This window comes from Chelonia mydas, chromosome 16 (assembly GCF_015237465.2).
Source record: "Chelonia mydas isolate rCheMyd1 chromosome 16, rCheMyd1.pri.v2, whole genome shotgun sequence".
Taxonomy (NCBI): Eukaryota; Metazoa; Chordata; order Testudines; family Cheloniidae; genus Chelonia; species Chelonia mydas.
In genome coordinates this window covers 5,371,081-5,388,612 of record NC_057857.1, presented here as the reverse complement: position 1 = coordinate 5,388,612, position 17,532 = coordinate 5,371,081, and the positions used below count along the sequence as shown (strand labels likewise).

At 61.7% G+C, this 17,532-nt stretch overlaps 1 protein-coding gene across 4 annotated transcripts in view; it reads right to left on the bottom strand.

Moving 5' to 3' along the window:
- Positions 1 to 17,532, bottom strand: part of ABCA2 (ATP binding cassette subfamily A member 2) — a 138,316-nt gene that overhangs the window by 64,914 nt on the left and 55,870 nt on the right. For 3 of the 4 annotated variants that reach the window (XR_006286154.1, XM_037879843.2, XM_043530374.1), the window contains exons 2-10: positions 17,345 to 17,438; positions 14,607 to 14,609; positions 11,461 to 11,572; positions 9,902 to 10,068; positions 8,036 to 8,163; positions 6,778 to 6,882; positions 3,859 to 4,044; positions 3,244 to 3,462; positions 407 to 729 (exon numbers count right to left, since the gene is read on the bottom strand). Coding sequence is in view for 3 of the 4 variants with exons in the window: in XM_037879843.2 (XP_037735771.1) it covers positions 407 to 729; positions 3,244 to 3,462; positions 3,859 to 4,044; positions 6,778 to 6,882; positions 8,036 to 8,163; positions 9,902 to 10,068; positions 11,461 to 11,572; positions 14,607 to 14,609; positions 17,345 to 17,438 (1,337 nt within the window). In the remaining variant the exon portion in view is untranslated. The remainder of the gene's footprint in view (positions 1 to 406; positions 730 to 3,243; positions 3,463 to 3,858; positions 4,045 to 6,777; positions 6,883 to 8,035; positions 8,164 to 9,901; positions 10,069 to 11,460; positions 11,573 to 14,606; positions 14,610 to 17,344; positions 17,439 to 17,532) is intronic. The other variant, XM_043530373.1, reaches the window with a different exon arrangement.

Here is a 17,532-nt window from a genome sequence, read left to right as displayed (position 1 = left end):
GGGCACCCTGCCAGGGAGAGGGGGTGCAAGCTCTGAGGCCCGGGCTGACCTGGCCTCTCCGGCTGGCCAGCTCCCAAAGCAGCCCTGCTACCATGGCCTAGGCTACCTCCCTGTGTCCGGGCCCAAGCCAGCTGCAGGCACAGGGGGTGGAAATGGACCATCTGGGCCTAGTGCACTGACCCCTAATCCCTCTTCCCAAAGGAGGAGCTTCCCACCCCTCCCTGCCCTGATAATGGAGCTTGGTCTTAACCTGCAGCTTCCCCGTGATCCCACTCATGCCACCCCCACCCCTGGGCTGTCTCTGCCAAGGGACCTTGCTCCTACCCTGTGTCCTCAGTTACTGCAGCCCCGGGCTCCCTTGCTCCCCTCATCCCAGGGACAGGGGCACCCGCCTGGCAGCTCCTACCGGTTATTCCCGCACAGGATGGGCTGCAGTCCTGCCCAGAGCTGCACGAAGGCTGAGCACTGGCCCTGGGGGTTCTCTCCCACGGGCTCCCTGTCACCCTCCTCCGTGGTGGAGTTGGCGCCGGCGGTGAAGTTGCCACCCCAGCTGGTGCTGTTGGTGGCGGGTGGGGGTGCTTTGCTGGCACAGGCGCCCTGGGGCAGCAGCTTCGCCAGAGCCGAGAGGATGTCCACGTCCTTCAGAACCTTCTCCATCTCCACCAGGTCCTCCAGGAGGGCGTGAAGCCGGTGCTGGGCCGCTGTGCTGTTCACCTCATCCAGCTTGAGCTGCAAAGCCAAGGGCGGGAGAGGTTCAGCAGCAGCGCAGGGTGCCCATGGGTCCTGCTCTCCCAGCAGTTACCAGGGCCAAGGAGTCCAGTCAGGAGAGAGCCAAGGAAATGCCCTCCTGGCTTGAAATACATGGGGTCCATCACAGATACAGGTTGTGCTTCCCAGAGTCTGGGCTTCTGTCCCCACAGCCATGGACCCCCATCCATCCAGCCTCCCACGCTGTCACTGGCTTCCTACATTCAACTCCATCAGGACTCTGCCTGGCCTCACACCTCCTCCTCCCACAGCCTCCACCTACTGCCCCTCATCCGCTCCCTCCAGCACCCCCCAAAGTGGGCTACTTGTCACAGGGAGGGGTCCCATTTATCTGCAACCGTCTGCAAGCCAGTGGCCCATTCCCTTTGCCTTGAGACGCCCCATTCCCCTTGCGCTGTGCGTCAGGGGAGCTCTATGGAAACACATCACAGTGGCCTTGTGCATTCGCAACGGGCATAAGCAGCTGTAGGAAAACACCAGGAAGCCTCAGGCTCATGCCCAAGGTGACCGACACCTGCCAAGCCTCCATGGCCCGACTTCACCTGGCAAGGTGCCTCACTCCGGGTGGCAGGCTCACGTGTACAGGCCAGGCCATTTGCTGCATCCCCTAAAGCCAACGGGGGCCCGCTGCTGACAGGCAGAGACAGTAGCCAGTGTAATTAACACAGCAGGCACTGTGCAATGACCCTATTCAGCAAGAGGATGTGGGTTTGTGGAGCAGCTGGGCTCCCTGCACCCAGGCACCCTGAGTAGGGCTCTGCCGTTTTCCTAGGAAAGGCTCGGTAAGCACCCGGTGGGATTCTATTCGCCTCTCTGGCACATTCACCGTGCCCAGGCCCTGCTGCAAGGGCATGTCAGCACCGGTTCCCTTGCTCCAGCAGCTCTCCCAAGCGAGCCGGAATTGGAAGAAGCCACACATAACAGAGGTGAATAAATTGAATAATGTTAAAGTGCCCCAGCCATCCCCTCCCTAGGGACCCCATGGCACCTGGGAGTGGAGACCCTTGGGTGCGATTCCTGCCCTCACTGATGCCAGAAAGCAAGTCAGCACTGAGCATGCCACATGGGGAGAGCTGCACCCCACAGCTGCACTGGTGGCCAGGGCCTGGGACAGGTGCCTGGAATACTCATGGAGCGCATGCCCACAAGTGGGGCTGTTCCCAGGGATATCGAGTGACGGTGCTTGTGGGACGGAGCTCTGCAAAGTCCTCGCCATGCCCAAGAGTGGAAGTGACAATGCTCTCCAGTCACTATCTCCTCCCAGGACCCTGCAGCCCCCCGGGAGCGAGGGAATGGCTTGGAGAGATGGATCAGGGCTCTGGGACAGCTGAAAGAGAAGGAGAGTGGATTCCCTTGCAAATAAAGGGGGCTGGTCTATGGGACAGGGACAACATCCCCTAGGCATGGCTCCATTCCCTGAACTGGCTGAGACCCGGCAGCCAGGAGGGCAGTGGCTGCACTGCGTTCAGGAGAGATCCGAGACACCCCAGCAAACCAACCCCGACCGACCGAACAGCTCTGCGTCTGCACTTGGTGAGCACTGGGGCAGGCAGAGGCCAAGCAGCTGGGGCAAAGGATGAATGGGCCCTTTGCAAACTCCGCCCTAGAGGCGGGGCTTTCTGAAATGACCAATCAGCTGAGGAAGCAGGTGGTACAAGTGAAGCGGTAAACCATGATTTGAGGACTTAAACCTCTCGCCTATGTCTGAGCTATTGATCGCAGGAGTGGGTGGGTGAGATTCTGTGGCCTGCATTGTGCAGGAGGTCAGACTAGATGATCATAATGGTCCCTTCTGACCTTAATATCTAGGAATCTACGAAATATCTGGCTAGGGAGGGCAAAGCCAGGCAGGAGGGAGGTGGGCCAGGAACAGCAAGAGCTACCTTGGCTTGGGGGGGCAGAGGAGGGGAGCTGGGGGGAGGGAGGGCTGGGGTGTAGAGCACAGGGCCCCTAAGCCTCTGACTTTGCAATAGGAGTCTCAGCAGTGTTTGCCGACAGCTCAATGATCCCTCCTTATCCAGGGGGCTGGGGCTGGAGCGCCATCCACAGGGGCCCCTGGCCTGCAGAATGCTCTGCCCCCGAGGTCTGAACCCACCCATATATGCTGGCTTAGCAGGCACACTCAAAGCCCACCCGGCTGAGCGGGCGCGGGCGGAGGGTGGATCCGGGAACTGGTGACTGAGTGCCAGCTGGCAAGAGGGAGATCAGCTGGAAAAAGCACTACCTGTGACCTGGCCAGGACAGCTGCTGCCTGGGGGCTGCAAGTTCAAGGAGCTGATGACTTGAGCCCAGTAGATCACGTCCCTGGATGGAGGGCTCTGAATCCTTATGCCATCTTCTGGCAAGGTGGGAGCAGATTGGCAGAGGGGGCAAGGCACGTACCCAGCTTCCCCCGCCAGCACGGGCAGGCCCAGGTGTCAGAGCAGGGCAGCCGCAGACACTCTCCCCCCTCCACCAGGCAGAGGTGCCACTTACCCTGCTGACGACTTTGTGCACGTCCAGCTGCTCCTTGAGCTCCATGCCCAGCTGTGTGAAGTGCTCCCGGCGGATGCTGGTGCTCCCGTTGCAGACAGTGGCCCGGTAGGCCTGCAGCCAGGGCTGTCGGCTCTCAGGGACACTCAGGATCTGCTTCAGTTCCTCCTGATCCTGGTCACAGGTCAGGTGCTCCAGCACCGATGGCGTGAAGAGGATGCTCTGCGGGAGAGAGGACATGCTGTCACTCGCTGCCTGGGATGGCTTGGGCTGGGACAGCCAGACTCTTCCAAAAAGCAGGGGGGTCCTTGTATTCTGAGCAGCCCCTCGCTTTCTCCTCCTGCCCAGGCAGCAGGGCACAGTGCACAGCAGGGCACAGGCAGGGATCTGTTCCCAGCTCTGCTCAGACTCTGGGCATGTCCTTCACATGGGAAGGATGGAGACTCCAGCCAGAGAGCCCCATGGGCCAGCAGGGAGCAGTGGGGAATCCCAGCCAGAGACACTCTGGGGGCAGGAGTCCCAGCCGGAGGGGGTGAGTCCCCTCCAGCATGGGGTCTAGGGAATACACACAGCCATCACACCGGAGTCTGCCCCCAAAAACCGCTCGCAGCCCCTCACCTCCATCTCCTTCACAAAAGCCTGGGGGCTGTAGGAAGCAGAGGCCTCGGAGGGGGTGCCGGCCAGACCCAGGGCCTGGGACAGGAGGTGCAGCAGGGCCTGCCTGTGGGTGGATCTCTTGGGGTCGCGCAGGGCCCTGTGGATCAGCCCGTCTTCCAAGTTTCTCCACCCGCCCAGGAGGCTCTCCTGGAACCGACAGGGGGAGAGGAGGTGAGGGGACTGGGGCAGGAGGTGAGATCCCTGGCAGGGTGTGGAATGAAGAAGGCCCCGTGGGGCACTGACAAGAGGCCCACATGTCCCCCAAACTTCTAGCTGGCCAGAGAAGAACAGCAGCATCTTCGCTCCCTCAGCCTCGAGGCCTGGCCAGCAGCAGGTGTGGGACAAAGGGACAGCAGGTGTGGGACAAAGGGACAGCAGGTGTGGGACAAAGGGACCTCAGGAGAGACAGGGGAAGGGGGACCACTGGGGCAGGTACAACGAGAGCTTGGAGAAGGATGGAAAGGGGGACATGACCCAGGGGGCCTTGGGGGCACAGAGAAGGGGAGATGGCAGGGAACGGGCCCTGGAGATCTTCAGGGGTAGCGGATGCCGGAGGAGTCTGGGGACAGGGATAGGGTGGGGCATATGGCATCGTTCGATGGAAGGAGAGGGCCTGGGTCCGAGGGGAAAGATGTAAAAGAGCGACAGGGTGCAGGGAGAGCTGGGGGCTAACGGAGGGGAGACGGGATGGGGATTTAGGGAGAGGGTGATGCGACGTGGGGGGCATGGATAAGTCCGCAGGGGCTGAGGGAGAAGGAGACATCCTCGTGGACTGGGAGCATCAGCTGAAGGCGGGGAGGGAACAGTCAGGAGTGCCTGGCGGGGGGGTGGGGGGATCTGTCCAGTGGGCCCAGGCACCTCCGTCTTCCCCAACTGTATCCAGGTAAGAGCCCCTGCCTGTGAGAGCCTCTGGGGCAGCCATTCTCTCGGGGGGGAGGGGAAGGAGAAGAGTCCTGGTCCCAGCAGCGCGGGCTCAGGCCTAATTGGAACGAGCGAGCCCTCCAACACAAGCTGCCTGGGGGTAGCAGTGACTGAAAGAGAGCCTGGAACGGGGCCAGTGGGAAAGGCTCCGTAGCCATCCCCCATCCCACTGCCCTGCTGCACACAACTGCACTGAGGGCAGTGCAATGGGGTACCCCAATCCCAGCCCCTGTACTGAAGGGTGCCCAGTGCCCTTTGCAAAGGGCCTCTCGAGTTCGGGGAGAGCTCCCTGCCTCCCACGCCTCCAGAGTGAGGGGCAGGGAAAATCCCCCCCCATACAATACGAGTACAAGAAGCCCGCCTCAGCATGGCCGGCTGGGTGAGGTGACCTCTCCAGGTCCCTTCCAATCCGGCCTTGCCATAGTCCTGTGATGGACGCTGCCGTGGGACGGCTCAGGAGGGGCGTAGGGCCAGCTAGATGTGGGAGGATGCACCACCCGCACAGACATGCTGCCGCAGCGGGAACATAGGCCTCGGACTCCCTGGGGAAAGCAGCCCTGCCCGGCACAGCCTCCAGCCTGTGGAGAGCGAGCCAGCCCCAGCCCGGCTGTGCCGTTACCAGCGGGAGGTGCACGGCAGGGAAGTGACCCACTGAGCCAACGGCAGAGCCAGGAACAGAGCCCAGGAACCACCGCTGGCTCCCAGCCTTGTGCTCAGGCCAAGGCTCATTCCAGGAGGGCAGAGAGGTCTCGGCAGCTGTCACTGGCTGGAACGCAGGACGCCCACTCCCCACTCCATCCCCGAGAGGGGGAACCAGTCCCGCAAGCCCAATCCCCCCGCAGCAGGGCCAGAGGCACAGCAAACAGTCCTGTTTTGGTACTGTTCGTGGTGCTGATGGGACCCACACGCCGGCAGGAAGCAGAGGGGTGGGTGCTGCAGGGACCTGCTCTGGGCTGCAGCTACCTGGGGACTGTGATAATCAGGAAAGGAACAGTGCTGGTGTGGGGCGGGCAGGGAGACAGTACTGCCAAGCAAGCCCTAGCCGCCACGTAGCCTTACCCCCAGCCGCTGCACGCCCCCCCCCAGGCAGCCCTCTTCCCCCTTCTCCCCCCTCCCCCCCACAGCCAGCCCTCTTCCCACCCCCGGCAGCCAGCCCTCATCCTCCCGCCACCACAGCCGGCCCTCTCCTCACCCCCAGCTGCCACACTGCCACACAGCCAACCCTCTTCCCGCCCCACCAAGTCAGCCCTCTTCTCCCCCGAGCTCCAGCACCACGCAGCCTGCCCTCTTCCCTCCCAACCCCAAGGCAGCCAGTCCCCCCGTCACACCACCACACAGCCTTCCCCCACACCCAGCCACACTGTCACGCAGCCAGCCCACTTCCTGTCCCTCTCCAGCCCCACCACGCGGCCAGCCCTCTTCCCGCTTCCCCTGCCATCACGCAGCCTTCTCCCTGGCCCCTCAGACAAGAGCAGGGCAGGGGACTCTCCGCGCTCATGAGTGACACGAGTCAGACAGTCTCAGCAGTTTCCTTTCTGAGACCCACAGCCAAGCAGGGCATGCGGGGGGCTAGCATTTGTTTTCCCCACGTTTTAGTGCCTCTGGGAGCCCCTTCCAGAGCTGAAATAAGGGCCGGCCCAGCCTCCCTGCGGTGTCCTGGCTCCCAGCGTAGGGACAGAAGCAGGGGACTGGCAGGAGACCCAGGCAGGCAGCAGAGCCACGCAGCAAGAGGTGTCCTGGGCTGGCGAGCTGCCCGTTTGGCGAGCACGGGGCGATAAATGGCCGATCCAGCACCCCTGGGCCCGCGAGGTCCCAGATGTTCTGCTGCGCCCATTAACCTTCCTCTGCTCCGGCCATCCCCCCGGCTCCAGTGTCAGGATCTCCTCAGGCAGCGTGCCCCAGCTCAAGCCCTCTCATGCATTCCCCCCACCACCCCCCGACCCACACCTCTCTCCTCACCTCCAGCTGGAGAATCTTTTCCCCAGCACTGAACCGGTCCCAGGGCTCTCTCTCGTGGGCGTCGTCTGCCGAGGCGGGGGCGGAGCCGAAAAACAGGCGATATACCTGTAAGGGGAGAGCGTGCAGAGAGACCATCACCGTCTGCAGGGACGGCCACGGGAGGAGATTACTGAGACCCGGGGGGGAGGAGGGGGTCTAACCCACCAGGCCAGGTAGAACGAGAGCCAGTGGCTGGAAGCTGAAGTGATGCAAACTCAGACTAGAAGTTAGAAGGGCGTCTGTAACAGGGAGGGTAGGTAACCATCAGAACGACTGGCCTGAGCATGAGGAGGAGCCTGTTTTTGGACATCTGTAAACGAAGCCGAGGTGTCTCCTGCCCTAGCTCAGCCTGACATTGCTGGGCTGGACGCAGGAATCGCTGAGTGAAGCTCTGGCCGGTACTGGGCAGGGGGGCTGGCTACTGGGAACCCTCTCCACTGCTGCTGCAGAACCAGCCCTTCGCCTACACCTCTTGGATTCTCAGCCCTGGGCTCATTCCTGGGGCGTGCCCTTCCCCTGTCTAGCTAATCTGGTTGGCACGGACAGAGCTCCGCTGCCCAGTGCCCCCGAGGCAGGAGGTCTCAGCCTGCGGCTATGAAGGAGAGGTGAGTCACAAGGCAGCAGAGGGGGAAGCCAGGGAGCAAGGCTCAGGAAGAAGGAGTGTCTGTGACTCCGGCTGCCTGAGAACAAGCCACTGCACCACAGCGAGGCCAATTCAGCTCCCAAACCGGAGTGGCGTTGGGACCCTGTGCGCCAGCTCGCAGTGCCACCCGGTTTGGGAGCTACTCAAATGTGGCTTTCCAGCCACTTCCAAGCTCTCACGGACTTGATTCAAATTCACAAATTACGTGACCACCATGATCTGCCACAAGATCTTAGCCTTCGCTCTGCTACCTCACCCTTGCCTGGGGTCCGAAAGCGAGGGAAAGCGCGATGTATCACTGCCCTAGCCCAGGGATCACACTGCGTAACCCCTGCCCGTCCCTCGTGCCCATGCCCATCGATTGGCTAGATGGGTGCTGTGTGCCCACCACAGACATTGTATAGCATCTGACAGAGAGGAGGCCTGAGCCTGACTGATCCAGTGCAACCCCCGTTGGCAGGCAGGGGTGGGTACTCAGCACCTGGCAGGATCGAGCCTTCCGGCCTTTCATGCCCTCCAGCCTCATGGCCGTGTGGCTGTGCTTCTCAGAGAGGGGTTCCCCGGACAGGCACTTACCTCTTTGAGGTTGATGTTGGAGCCTAGCAGCAGCTGGGCCGTCTCGTTGGGCAGGGAGAGGTTCCGAGTGAGGAAGCGATGAAGTTCACTCTGGTCCTTCACCGCGGAGCCCAGTGTGAAGCGAGACGCTGGTGGGGAGCAAGAGAAACACCGCGACGTTAGAGGCTTGTGCTGCCCTCCACCGAACACGTGGGCCAGGGCTGGGCACTGCTCGGATGTGCGGGGGAGATTTCATGCTTGGGCCCATCCGAGCTGTATCCTGAGAGCCGGTCGCACTGGGCACACCAAGAGAGCTGGTGGGGCTCTAAGATGTGCTTGCTAGCAGGTTTTGAACCCCCACCTAGTCTTTATCCCCTTTCAAAAGGTAATCACTGATCATGGCCAGTCCTAGGTGTCCCTTTAGGATTGACCATGCCAGCTGACAGGGCATGGCCGGTCTCTCTGCTCTGTGTCCGCACAGCGCCCAGCACAATGGGGTCCTGGTCCGTGGCTGGGACTCCTCGGCTCTACCGTAATACACCTAATAAATAACAATCCCAATGTAAACGCCGTCATCTTTGCCTGCAGTTGGTGCTGTTTTACATCTTGTTAGTCAATGCATGGGCTAAGCTCACCTTGTTCTCCTGGCCTGGGCAGGCCCAGAGCAGGCAGCAATGCCTCAGGGACCTGGGAACCAGGGCCAGAGGTGGGTACAGCGCAGCAGTGCCAGTCACTCACACAGGGAGGCTGTCACACAGGGTGCTTTGTTCAGACAAGGATCCTCAGTTCCCCTTTCCTTTGCTCTGTGCAAGTGAAACATTCCCTGGAACGGCCGCAAGGAGGGTAAGAGCCACGGGCACTGCGGTGAACCCTTGGCCCGTCTAACTCTGCATGAGCGAGGGACATAGACACAACCCCATGTGGCTTATGTGACCAGCCCCCGGGCACGAAGAACAAGTCGTGTCTCCTCGACAGCAGCTGTGACAGCCCCTCATGAGAAGCCAGCAGCCGGGACGCCACTGTTGGGACAGAGGCTGATCTGCGAGAGGATGTTTAGCTGCCCGCGGTTTGCCCAGCCCAAGGGGCCAGACTGTCCCGGGGAAGGCTCCGGAGGGGAGTGGCACTGGCTCAGTCAAACAGGTCTCAGGGAGAAGTGCCCCTGGTCTGGATGTGGGGCGGGAAGGAGTGGATGCCAGCACGTTAACTGCCGGTGTTCAAGGCCTGGCGAAACACCAGCCGGGCCCCAATTTGCCCCATAGATTTAAAGGTCACCCTTCCAGACCTGCTGGGGGCACGTGACAATCCGCTAGGCGGACCCTGTCCCAGGGCTTTGCTGCCACCACTACAGCCCCTCAAGATCTCGCTCAGGCTCCAGGGTCCACAACCAGGCCCCAGGGAGCACAATGGGAGAAGCCCAAGTGTTGGAGCCACCGCTCAGGTCGGCAACGGCCAAGGGACCCTGGCAGTGCGGCTGACAGAATGGGGCTCCCCCCACACACACACACCCAGCCCTCCCTGCTCACACCCAAGAGCAGGAGACACAAAACGATCCAGAGATGGCTGCGTCCCTGCCCCGCCCCCAAACCGTAGGCGGCTCCCCACACCGGGATGCAATGACAGCGCTGCAGAAATGGGCCCTGGCTCCGACGCCCTGAGCTGCGGGGAGGCTCCGAGCCACCCGCACAGGGACCTGGACTCCGTGCTGCGGGGCCACCCGCGTGACGGCTCTGCAAATGGCAATGCTGCTCTTTCCCGGGTTCACCCAGCTCCCGCTGCCAGATCCCTGCCTGGGCCTGACCCCCGGCCCTGCCACACCCCAGCCAGCTGCCACGGGGCCAGTGGTGACTCATCAGTGGGGGTGGGTTCGGCCCACAGCCTTGGCCCTACCTGCCCGGCTGTCGAAGTGGGTCTCCATGGAGCTGGGCTCGCTGTTGCTGAGGGACTCCAGCTGCCGCCGCAGGGACTCCAGCTCCTCCTCCAGCCCAGGGTGCTGCGGGTCAAACAGGTTGCTCTCTTCCACCACCTCATTGAGCCGCTCCAGGAGCTGGGTCACGCTGGGGGAGAGCGGAGAGGAGGGGCCTTAGCACAACCAAGGGTGGGCTGTGAGAGGGGGTATGTGGGGGCAGTGCCTCTGCCAGGCACTGGCCACGCTGACGACTAGCGGGGAGGAATGCAAATGGGCTGCCAGGGTGAGGGTCATTGGTGGAGCATGTGTGTCCTCAGGGGAGACCCCTCCTCCCCGCAAGGGGCCAGCCTCCCTGCACACCCCCAGGCACACAGCTACCCCTTCCCCACCTGCCCCCTTAACCCTGTCCCTGCCGGACACTGTGGGGCTGAGATTGCTGGGCGGCAGAGCTCATCTCGAATTCAGCCAAGCCCCTGAGTCAGCAAGGGAAGCCAGCCAGCTGCCACGGGCCCACGTGGGCCTGCGGGCAACACTCAGCACTCCAGCACCACTCGCTGGAGGCCCGCCTGCTCCCCCAGACCACCCACCAGCCCTCCCAGAGCAACAACACTCCTCCTTGCTCCCAGCGGAAGGCCAAGCCAGCCAAGCAGCACTGATGAGAGGTTCAAGCAGGGGGCATGGTCCTGTCTGATTTGGGGAAGGTGGGCACTGGGGAATTCTGGCCAAGGAAATGAATGGAGGCAGGCAAGAGCCATAGCAGCATCCAGGGAGCTATGGCTCAGCTGCAGCAGATCCCAAAGGGAGGGTGCGATTTCATCCTGCTGGGAGCAGCTCAGAAAGGACACGTCTACCCAGAACTGGCTCTTCCCCTTGTCAATCGCCCAGCACGAATCAGGCACATGGCGAGAGGGTCCCCTCCCCACTGTATTCCCAGGCTCCTGGACAAACGAAAACCCGAGGATGGTGAATGGAGGGCAGTTCACAACTCAAAACCGATCCAACCCAAAAGCGAAGGCTCTCATGGGCCAGGAACGCGCCTGGATTCAAGCACTAGCCCCAGTGCTGTGCTGGTGCACGCAGGCCAGAAACTGAAAGAGGTGGGTCTATTTTCATCTTCTCCGAGGAGAGGTGGGCACCCAGGGAACAAAGAGCAGCAGAGGGTGAAAAATAAATGGAACTTTATCCGTGCTTCAGTCCCGATGAACAACTCTGCCTTTCTGCAGGGCTGTCAGCCTAGGAATCTAGTCACTTAGAAAGAGGACCTCAGTAATCCTGCCAGCGGGTATCAGCGTTGCTTTACAAATGGGGAAACAGGCACATGAGGGGAAGTGACTTGCCCAGGCCATGTTGCAGTCCTGTGATTTGACCCTTTCCTCTCCCAGCTAGACAGAAACCCACCTTCAGCCATTTCAAACAGTGTCCTTTTAAATCAGTAAGCAGCCAGCACGAGCGAGAGAGAGTGCGTGTGTTTGCACACGCGCTCCGCACAAAACGGACCCAAGGCAAACAGACAAGCCATCAAGGGAAGGGACAGACTCACGTGGAATTGGAATACTGCAGGAATCCAAACTCGTCTCTCTGGCCATCGGGGCATAAGGACTGCATCACCGGCAGGATCCCGGCCGAGGTGAGAGGGGCTGCTGTGTAGAAAGCTGGAGAGGGAGAGAGACAGTACAAGAGAGAGAGGAAAGATACAGGGGGACAGGGAAGTGGGGGACAGGTGCAGGGAAGACAGACACCCAGTTCAAAGAGAAGCATGAGTGTTGGATCAGTACGATTATTGGCTAGTACGTTATCTCCAAGTGGAAGGTCAGAGGGTAAAGATTAGAGGTTATGGAGCCCCACTCTGTCATGCTAGCCTCTGTGAGGTGTCCAGTGGGTCTCCCTTGCCTCGGCGTCCAGGAGCCAGTCCTGCTTTCTCACCAGGCCCCTGCACGGGGCAGCTGGTCCCACCACAGGGCCCTTCTCATGCGGGGCCAGGCCCCACAGCTATGTGGGGCGCTAGGCTCATCTCCAGTTCCCCGGAGCAGTTTTAAAGCCCCCTGGATCCCAGCTGCAGGGGCCTGCCACCCCTCGATGCCCTGAGCGCTCCCCAGGCCCCCAGCTCCCAAGAAGCAGGGGGGTGATGTCTGACCTTTGCCCCCGGGGAAGCTGCGAACCCAGCGGCTGCTCTGATTGGCCCGGTAGCGAATCTCAGATGTAGGGTTGATTTTCAGAAAGGTGGAGGGTGAATGGGGCAGAGGTGAGAGCAGCCGGTGCTACAAGCCCCTGGGGCACCCCTGCCTGGCTCCCTCAAGCTGCGGCTGGCCGAGGCGAAGCACGGGCGTTTTATTAGGAAGCAGAAATGGCGAGGCAGGGAGGAGGAGACAGCTGGGATGAGAGCGTGTGAAGGGGGGTGAGGATGTTAACAAGCGACCTTGCTCCACCGTCAGCCCCGGCTAGCAAAGACACAGCCCTTCCCCACTTTGGGCCATCCCCCAGCCCCGACAGTGCATCTCCCCAGGTTCCACAAACCAAATATTCCAAATTAAAATAGCAGAACCAGTGTGCGGTTGGGTGTCAGCTGATGTGTCCCAGGTAGGGGAGGGCGGTGAGCCAATGGAAGCCCTCCAGGGACACAGCTGGGCTTGGCTCTCATGCCCACGGCATGACCCCACTGCTGCTGGGGCAGGGCCACAGGTGGAATGGAAGCACCCACATCCAAGGATGCTGGGGCAAGTGGCATGCAGGAGCAGAGTCACCGGAGGGGCGAGGACACCAGGCAGGGATCCAGAGGGGACTGGACTAGCGACCAAGAGCTGCTAATAATCCCATCTCTCTGCCCTGGCAGTGAGCCCCCGCCCCTCTGTGCCAAGGCTTGGGGTGGGGGAAGACAGTGTTTGCTGGAGAGCCCTCTCCCATCTGAGCTGAGGTGTGTGGTGGGGGGAGATGGGGTCTGGTGGAGAGCCCCCTCCCAGCTGCAGTCACCCTGTGTGGTGGGCGGGGTGGGGAGATGGGGTCGGACAGCATCCCCTCCAGTCCCCTCCATCTCCAGTCACTCATCAGGACCGTCACATTGTCCTGCTGCTCAGTTACTCAGCAGCGAACTCCCACTGGAGGGCCTGCGGGAAGTGGGGCTGGCACAGCTACTCCAGTCCCAAACCCAGGCCTGGATCAGCAGAGACAGGGCTCCGTCGCAACCAGTTCACTCAGCTTAAATAAGAAACCTTAACTCCTGGCTTCTGTTCACTAATGTGGTTAGAGCCAAGAGTGGCTCTAAACACCCCCTCCCGTCCCACCTCCACAGTGGAGCTAGGGCTGAACAAAGGGCTGTGTTCATGAAGGCACTGCAGAGAGGCAGGGACTGGTGAAGAGACACACACTGATACAGATCCGTGAGCCTCGGGACAGACTGGGATGCAATAAGGCAGTGGTGCCAAGCAGTGAAGCAGTGGGACACTAGCCCGCAGCAGGCCGGGGGGATGGGGGTCAGGGACAGAGTCATCTACCACAGACAGCAGCTCAGGAGAGCCCGAGAGGAGAATCGGAAAGGGGCTTTGCACTGCAGAGGAAAGAATGGGCAGACTGTGTGGGAGCGGCCCTGGCTACCCACCTGAAACAACCCAACTCAACCCTGGGGGTTAAACCCACATATGCCTGCACTGGGTCAGAACAGTCTGGGCCAGGCCCAAAGTGCATTGGAACATGTTTAAAAAAAAAATCAAAGTATTTTACCTCTTGGAGAGAGAAAGAGAGAGAGACACACACTCGCCCACCCACCCATCCATGTACGTACACACCCACACGCACACAGGGCCCATCCACACTGTAAAAGCAATGCTATCGAGGTCCCAGTTACAACACGATTGTCCCCAGGCTTGATTCCGCTGGGGTTCAGTCTTCCAGTGTTGGTGGCATCTCCCCGTGTCCCAGAGCCTTGCACAGAGCAGGCTGGCACACAGCCCCAGGACGCTGTCTCGCACAGGTCAGCTCTGCCGAGGCTACAACGAGGAGCCCTGCTATCTGCACTTCGGGAACAACCATGCGGTTACCAGGTCCCTCATGGCAGTCACTGACCGGTGCAGATGAACCCAGCGAGGGGTCTCCAGCTCCCCACCCCAGACACACAAGGAAATGCGAGAGACAGGGATAGTGCGCTGCTTCTTACCCGGGTTAGAGCACAGTTTGCCCCAAGGGGGAATGCAATGGGGATGGAGGGGAGGGGGAGAGGAAACCAGTCTCCCCCACCGCTCCCCCTCCTCCACAGCTGGGTCCCTGCTTTAACCCCTGCAGAGCCCATGACCCAGTGGGCAGAACCTGTTCGACCCAGCCAAGCTCCGCAGCTGTTAAACTCAGGAAGGGAGCTGGCCATGTAATGGGGTCCGACAGAGAGGAGCGTGTGGAGCCAGGGAATGAGAATTGTGGCCGAATCAGAAGCTTGGGCTGACCATGGCACTGGGGGACTCCAGGAAAGATGGTGGGTCTATGGCACAACCCAGAACGGAGCCTTTGGCTCTGGTACACTGGGCAGGTTCCTCTTCACCAGTCCCCCCGGGGGTGGGAGGAGGAGGAGGAGGGGTGAAGGCTCAGGTTAAGTCAATGTGTGTTAGTCAAAGCAGCCAAGAAAGCTGGGCCACCCTGGCTGCCATTTCCCAGAATGCTTTGCCAAAGGGGGGAGTGGGAGCGCCAGCCCAACCCACAACTTACAGACTGGAGCATGCAGTGGCAGCGTGGAGGAGAGGCAGACAGGGGAGTGATGATGGGAAAAGAAAAAGAGAACGTGTGTGAGAGAAAAACAAAACAAAGAGCACAAGTCAGAGATGGGGGCCCCGGCTCACGGGCAGTCACAGCCTGGCTGGGTGCTCCTCCTCGCCAGCGCCAACACAGGCTCAGGACACCATTACCCTACGCCACGGCCTGCCCCACTGCCAGGGAGCCAGGGCATCACATTGCTGTGTCCCAGTGCCCCTTCCACTCTGCCCCACCCCTCTCTCTTCCTCCCATGCCCCGCATCAAGCCCTAGCGAAGCCTGCTTCATTTCCCCAGGCAGCAGCCGGGGCTGAGCTCTCTGCTGGGGATGTGGGGTGGGGGGTCTGGATGGGGTGGGGTGCTGGAATAGTGAGGAGCAGAGCCCGCTGGAACACACCTTCCATCCTGGGGTTCTTGGCTGGCCCCTCGTTCTGTAGCCACTGTTTGTGCCAGCTTCCATCCCTCTCCCCCAGCTTCCTCCCCTGGCAGGGGTGCCAACCCCTGCATCAAGGCACCTGCCAGCCTGACAATGGGGCAAGGAAGGACTTCCCCTGGGGGGCTGGTTATCCCATCGCCGCCCCCTGCGGGGTCTCCTGCCCCTTCCACTGAAGCCCTGGAGCTGGCCGCTCATGCCAACAGATGCTGGCCCAGCGGAAGCCCTGCTGCGAGCCAGGCAGGCAGTGCAGCCTAGTGGATAGGGCACCGGACTAGGAATCGGGACCCAGGTTCAGTTCTTGGTTTTGCCACTGACTTGCTGTCTGACCCTTTCACCTCAGTTTCCCCTTTGTCTATTCAGACGGGGCGGTCGGTCTGTGCAGCGCCTGGCACAGTGGGGTCCCAATGGCATTCGGGGAGTCTAGACACTACCGTAACACAACGATAAAACCTGGGCTGGCAATTCCTGCCCCTGCATGCCAGTCTCCACCCTCGTCATGCTGGGGTGGCCCAGCCTGTGGGGAGCTGTCCCGGTGCCCTGTAGCGCGGCATCCCCTGCCAGCCCCGGGGAGAGCCCTGGATTCTCACCGGAAGGAGGAATCTGCTGGAGCTCTGTTTTTCCATAGGGGGCCCCGGAAGCTCTTATCCATAGGGGCCGCACCAGCCCTGGGGAACTGGAGCAGTGGACAATGCAGCCACTTTACAAAGCTCACTGGAGTCAGGCGAGGGCAGGGAAGCCCCAGGCAACAGCTCCGCCCCTGGGAAGAGCTGGCGGGAATTGCATGGTCTGACTGCACTGCAAGGTTAGCCCAGGTGAGCGGCGCGCGGGGTGGGGGTGAGCAGCGGGCTTAGCCTAGGCAGGGTGCGAGCAGCCACGCTGCCCCGGCCTGCCCGAGTTATTGGCTCCTCTCCAAGGCTGCACTCCCCTGCGTGTGGCTCGGACATCTGGGGGATCCAGGCCCCCTTGTGCTGCAAGCAGCTGAGCCGGTCTCTGACTGTCCTTCTGGGCGAGGGGTGGGGGAGGCACACAGGAGGTCTCAGCGCTCGAGTTTACTACGGAGGGGGGCTGTCCGTTATGCTCCCGCCCCCACTCAGCTGCTGCCCCGGCTGCCCAGGAACTGGCAGCAGGGGGGAGCTCCAGGCACAGCCAGCCAGGCTGCTCATTTCCAGCCCCACCCCCAGATTCAGTTAGGAGCTAGCACATGCCCAACTGCTAGAGACGGGTCACAGCGAGTGGAGCTCCTGCCGGCAGGCCAGCTGGGAATTCGGTCACCCTCAGGCGGCGAGGGGGCTGGCCCCCTCCCAGCACCCGTATCTCTGCCCCTCCACAAGCCCCTGCTGTGGCCAAGGGCAAGCAGAGCCTCTGGGCCTCCCACTCTGATGAGGTCCCCCATGGTCCCTCTGGCACCCCCTGAGCGAACGGGCCTTTTTGTAGTAATGCTCAGCCCATGAGCAGCACGGGTGGTGCTGGAGGGGGATCCGACACCCACCCTGACCGAGGGGAGCCAGCTAGCAGCCTTGGGGAAAGGGGCTCACCCTCCCCGTGCCAGGCTCTCTGCCTTGCTTTCCCAAGTGTACAGCGATGCCGCTCAGCCCAAGGTTGTCTGCCCAAGGAGCAGCTGGGATGGGCTGGCAGAGGCCCCTCCAGCTTGCTAGCCCCTGTGGGGCACACTCTCAGTGCCCCCGGAGGGGGTCAGTGCAGGGAGGGGGCTGGGATATAGCCAATTGGCGGGGGCTGCAGGGAAGTGGGTTACCAGAAGGGTGGGGCTGTGAGCTGTCCCAAGGAGCAGTGGGGGAATCTGCCGAGGGACCCGCTTTCCCATGCCCCTGCTCTGCTCCATTGTCTCTGCGCTGCGCCCCCACCCCCTGCTGCAGCTGCACTGACAGGGTGACCACAGGTTTCCCGGAGGAACATCCCGCCTTCCGGATCCCTGCAGCCTCTGGCCCCGGAGCCGCTGCCCACCTCGACCACCAGACCCTTCCACTGGGCCGGCACACGCTGACCCCCTGCTCATCCCCACCCGGGTCTCCCAGTGAGCCCCCTCCCCGCCCAGTGCCCAAGCCCTCCCCAGGAGGGCTCTCCAAAGGAAGGATCTGCTTGGCTGAGAGGGAGACGATAGCTGGGGGGGCCTGTGCTGTCACTGGGGGGTATTTCCCGGTCTCACCCCCAGCCCCCCGACTTCTCTCCCACACGCCTCCCCTAGAAGGCAGGGCATTGCCCTCCAGAGCATCCTGGCATCATCACCACGGCCCACACTCACCTTCCTTCACGGGGATGGTGGGCTTCTTCTGTCGCAGCCCCAGGAGGATGAAGAAGAGGACCAAGGGGATGAAGATCTCAAAGGCCAGCACCCACTGAGGACAAAACACAAAGCACAGGAGACCATGAGGTTCAGGGCGGGGCTACAAGGCAGGTTTTCTGCCCCCCACTTTCTGTAGGATCCATCCA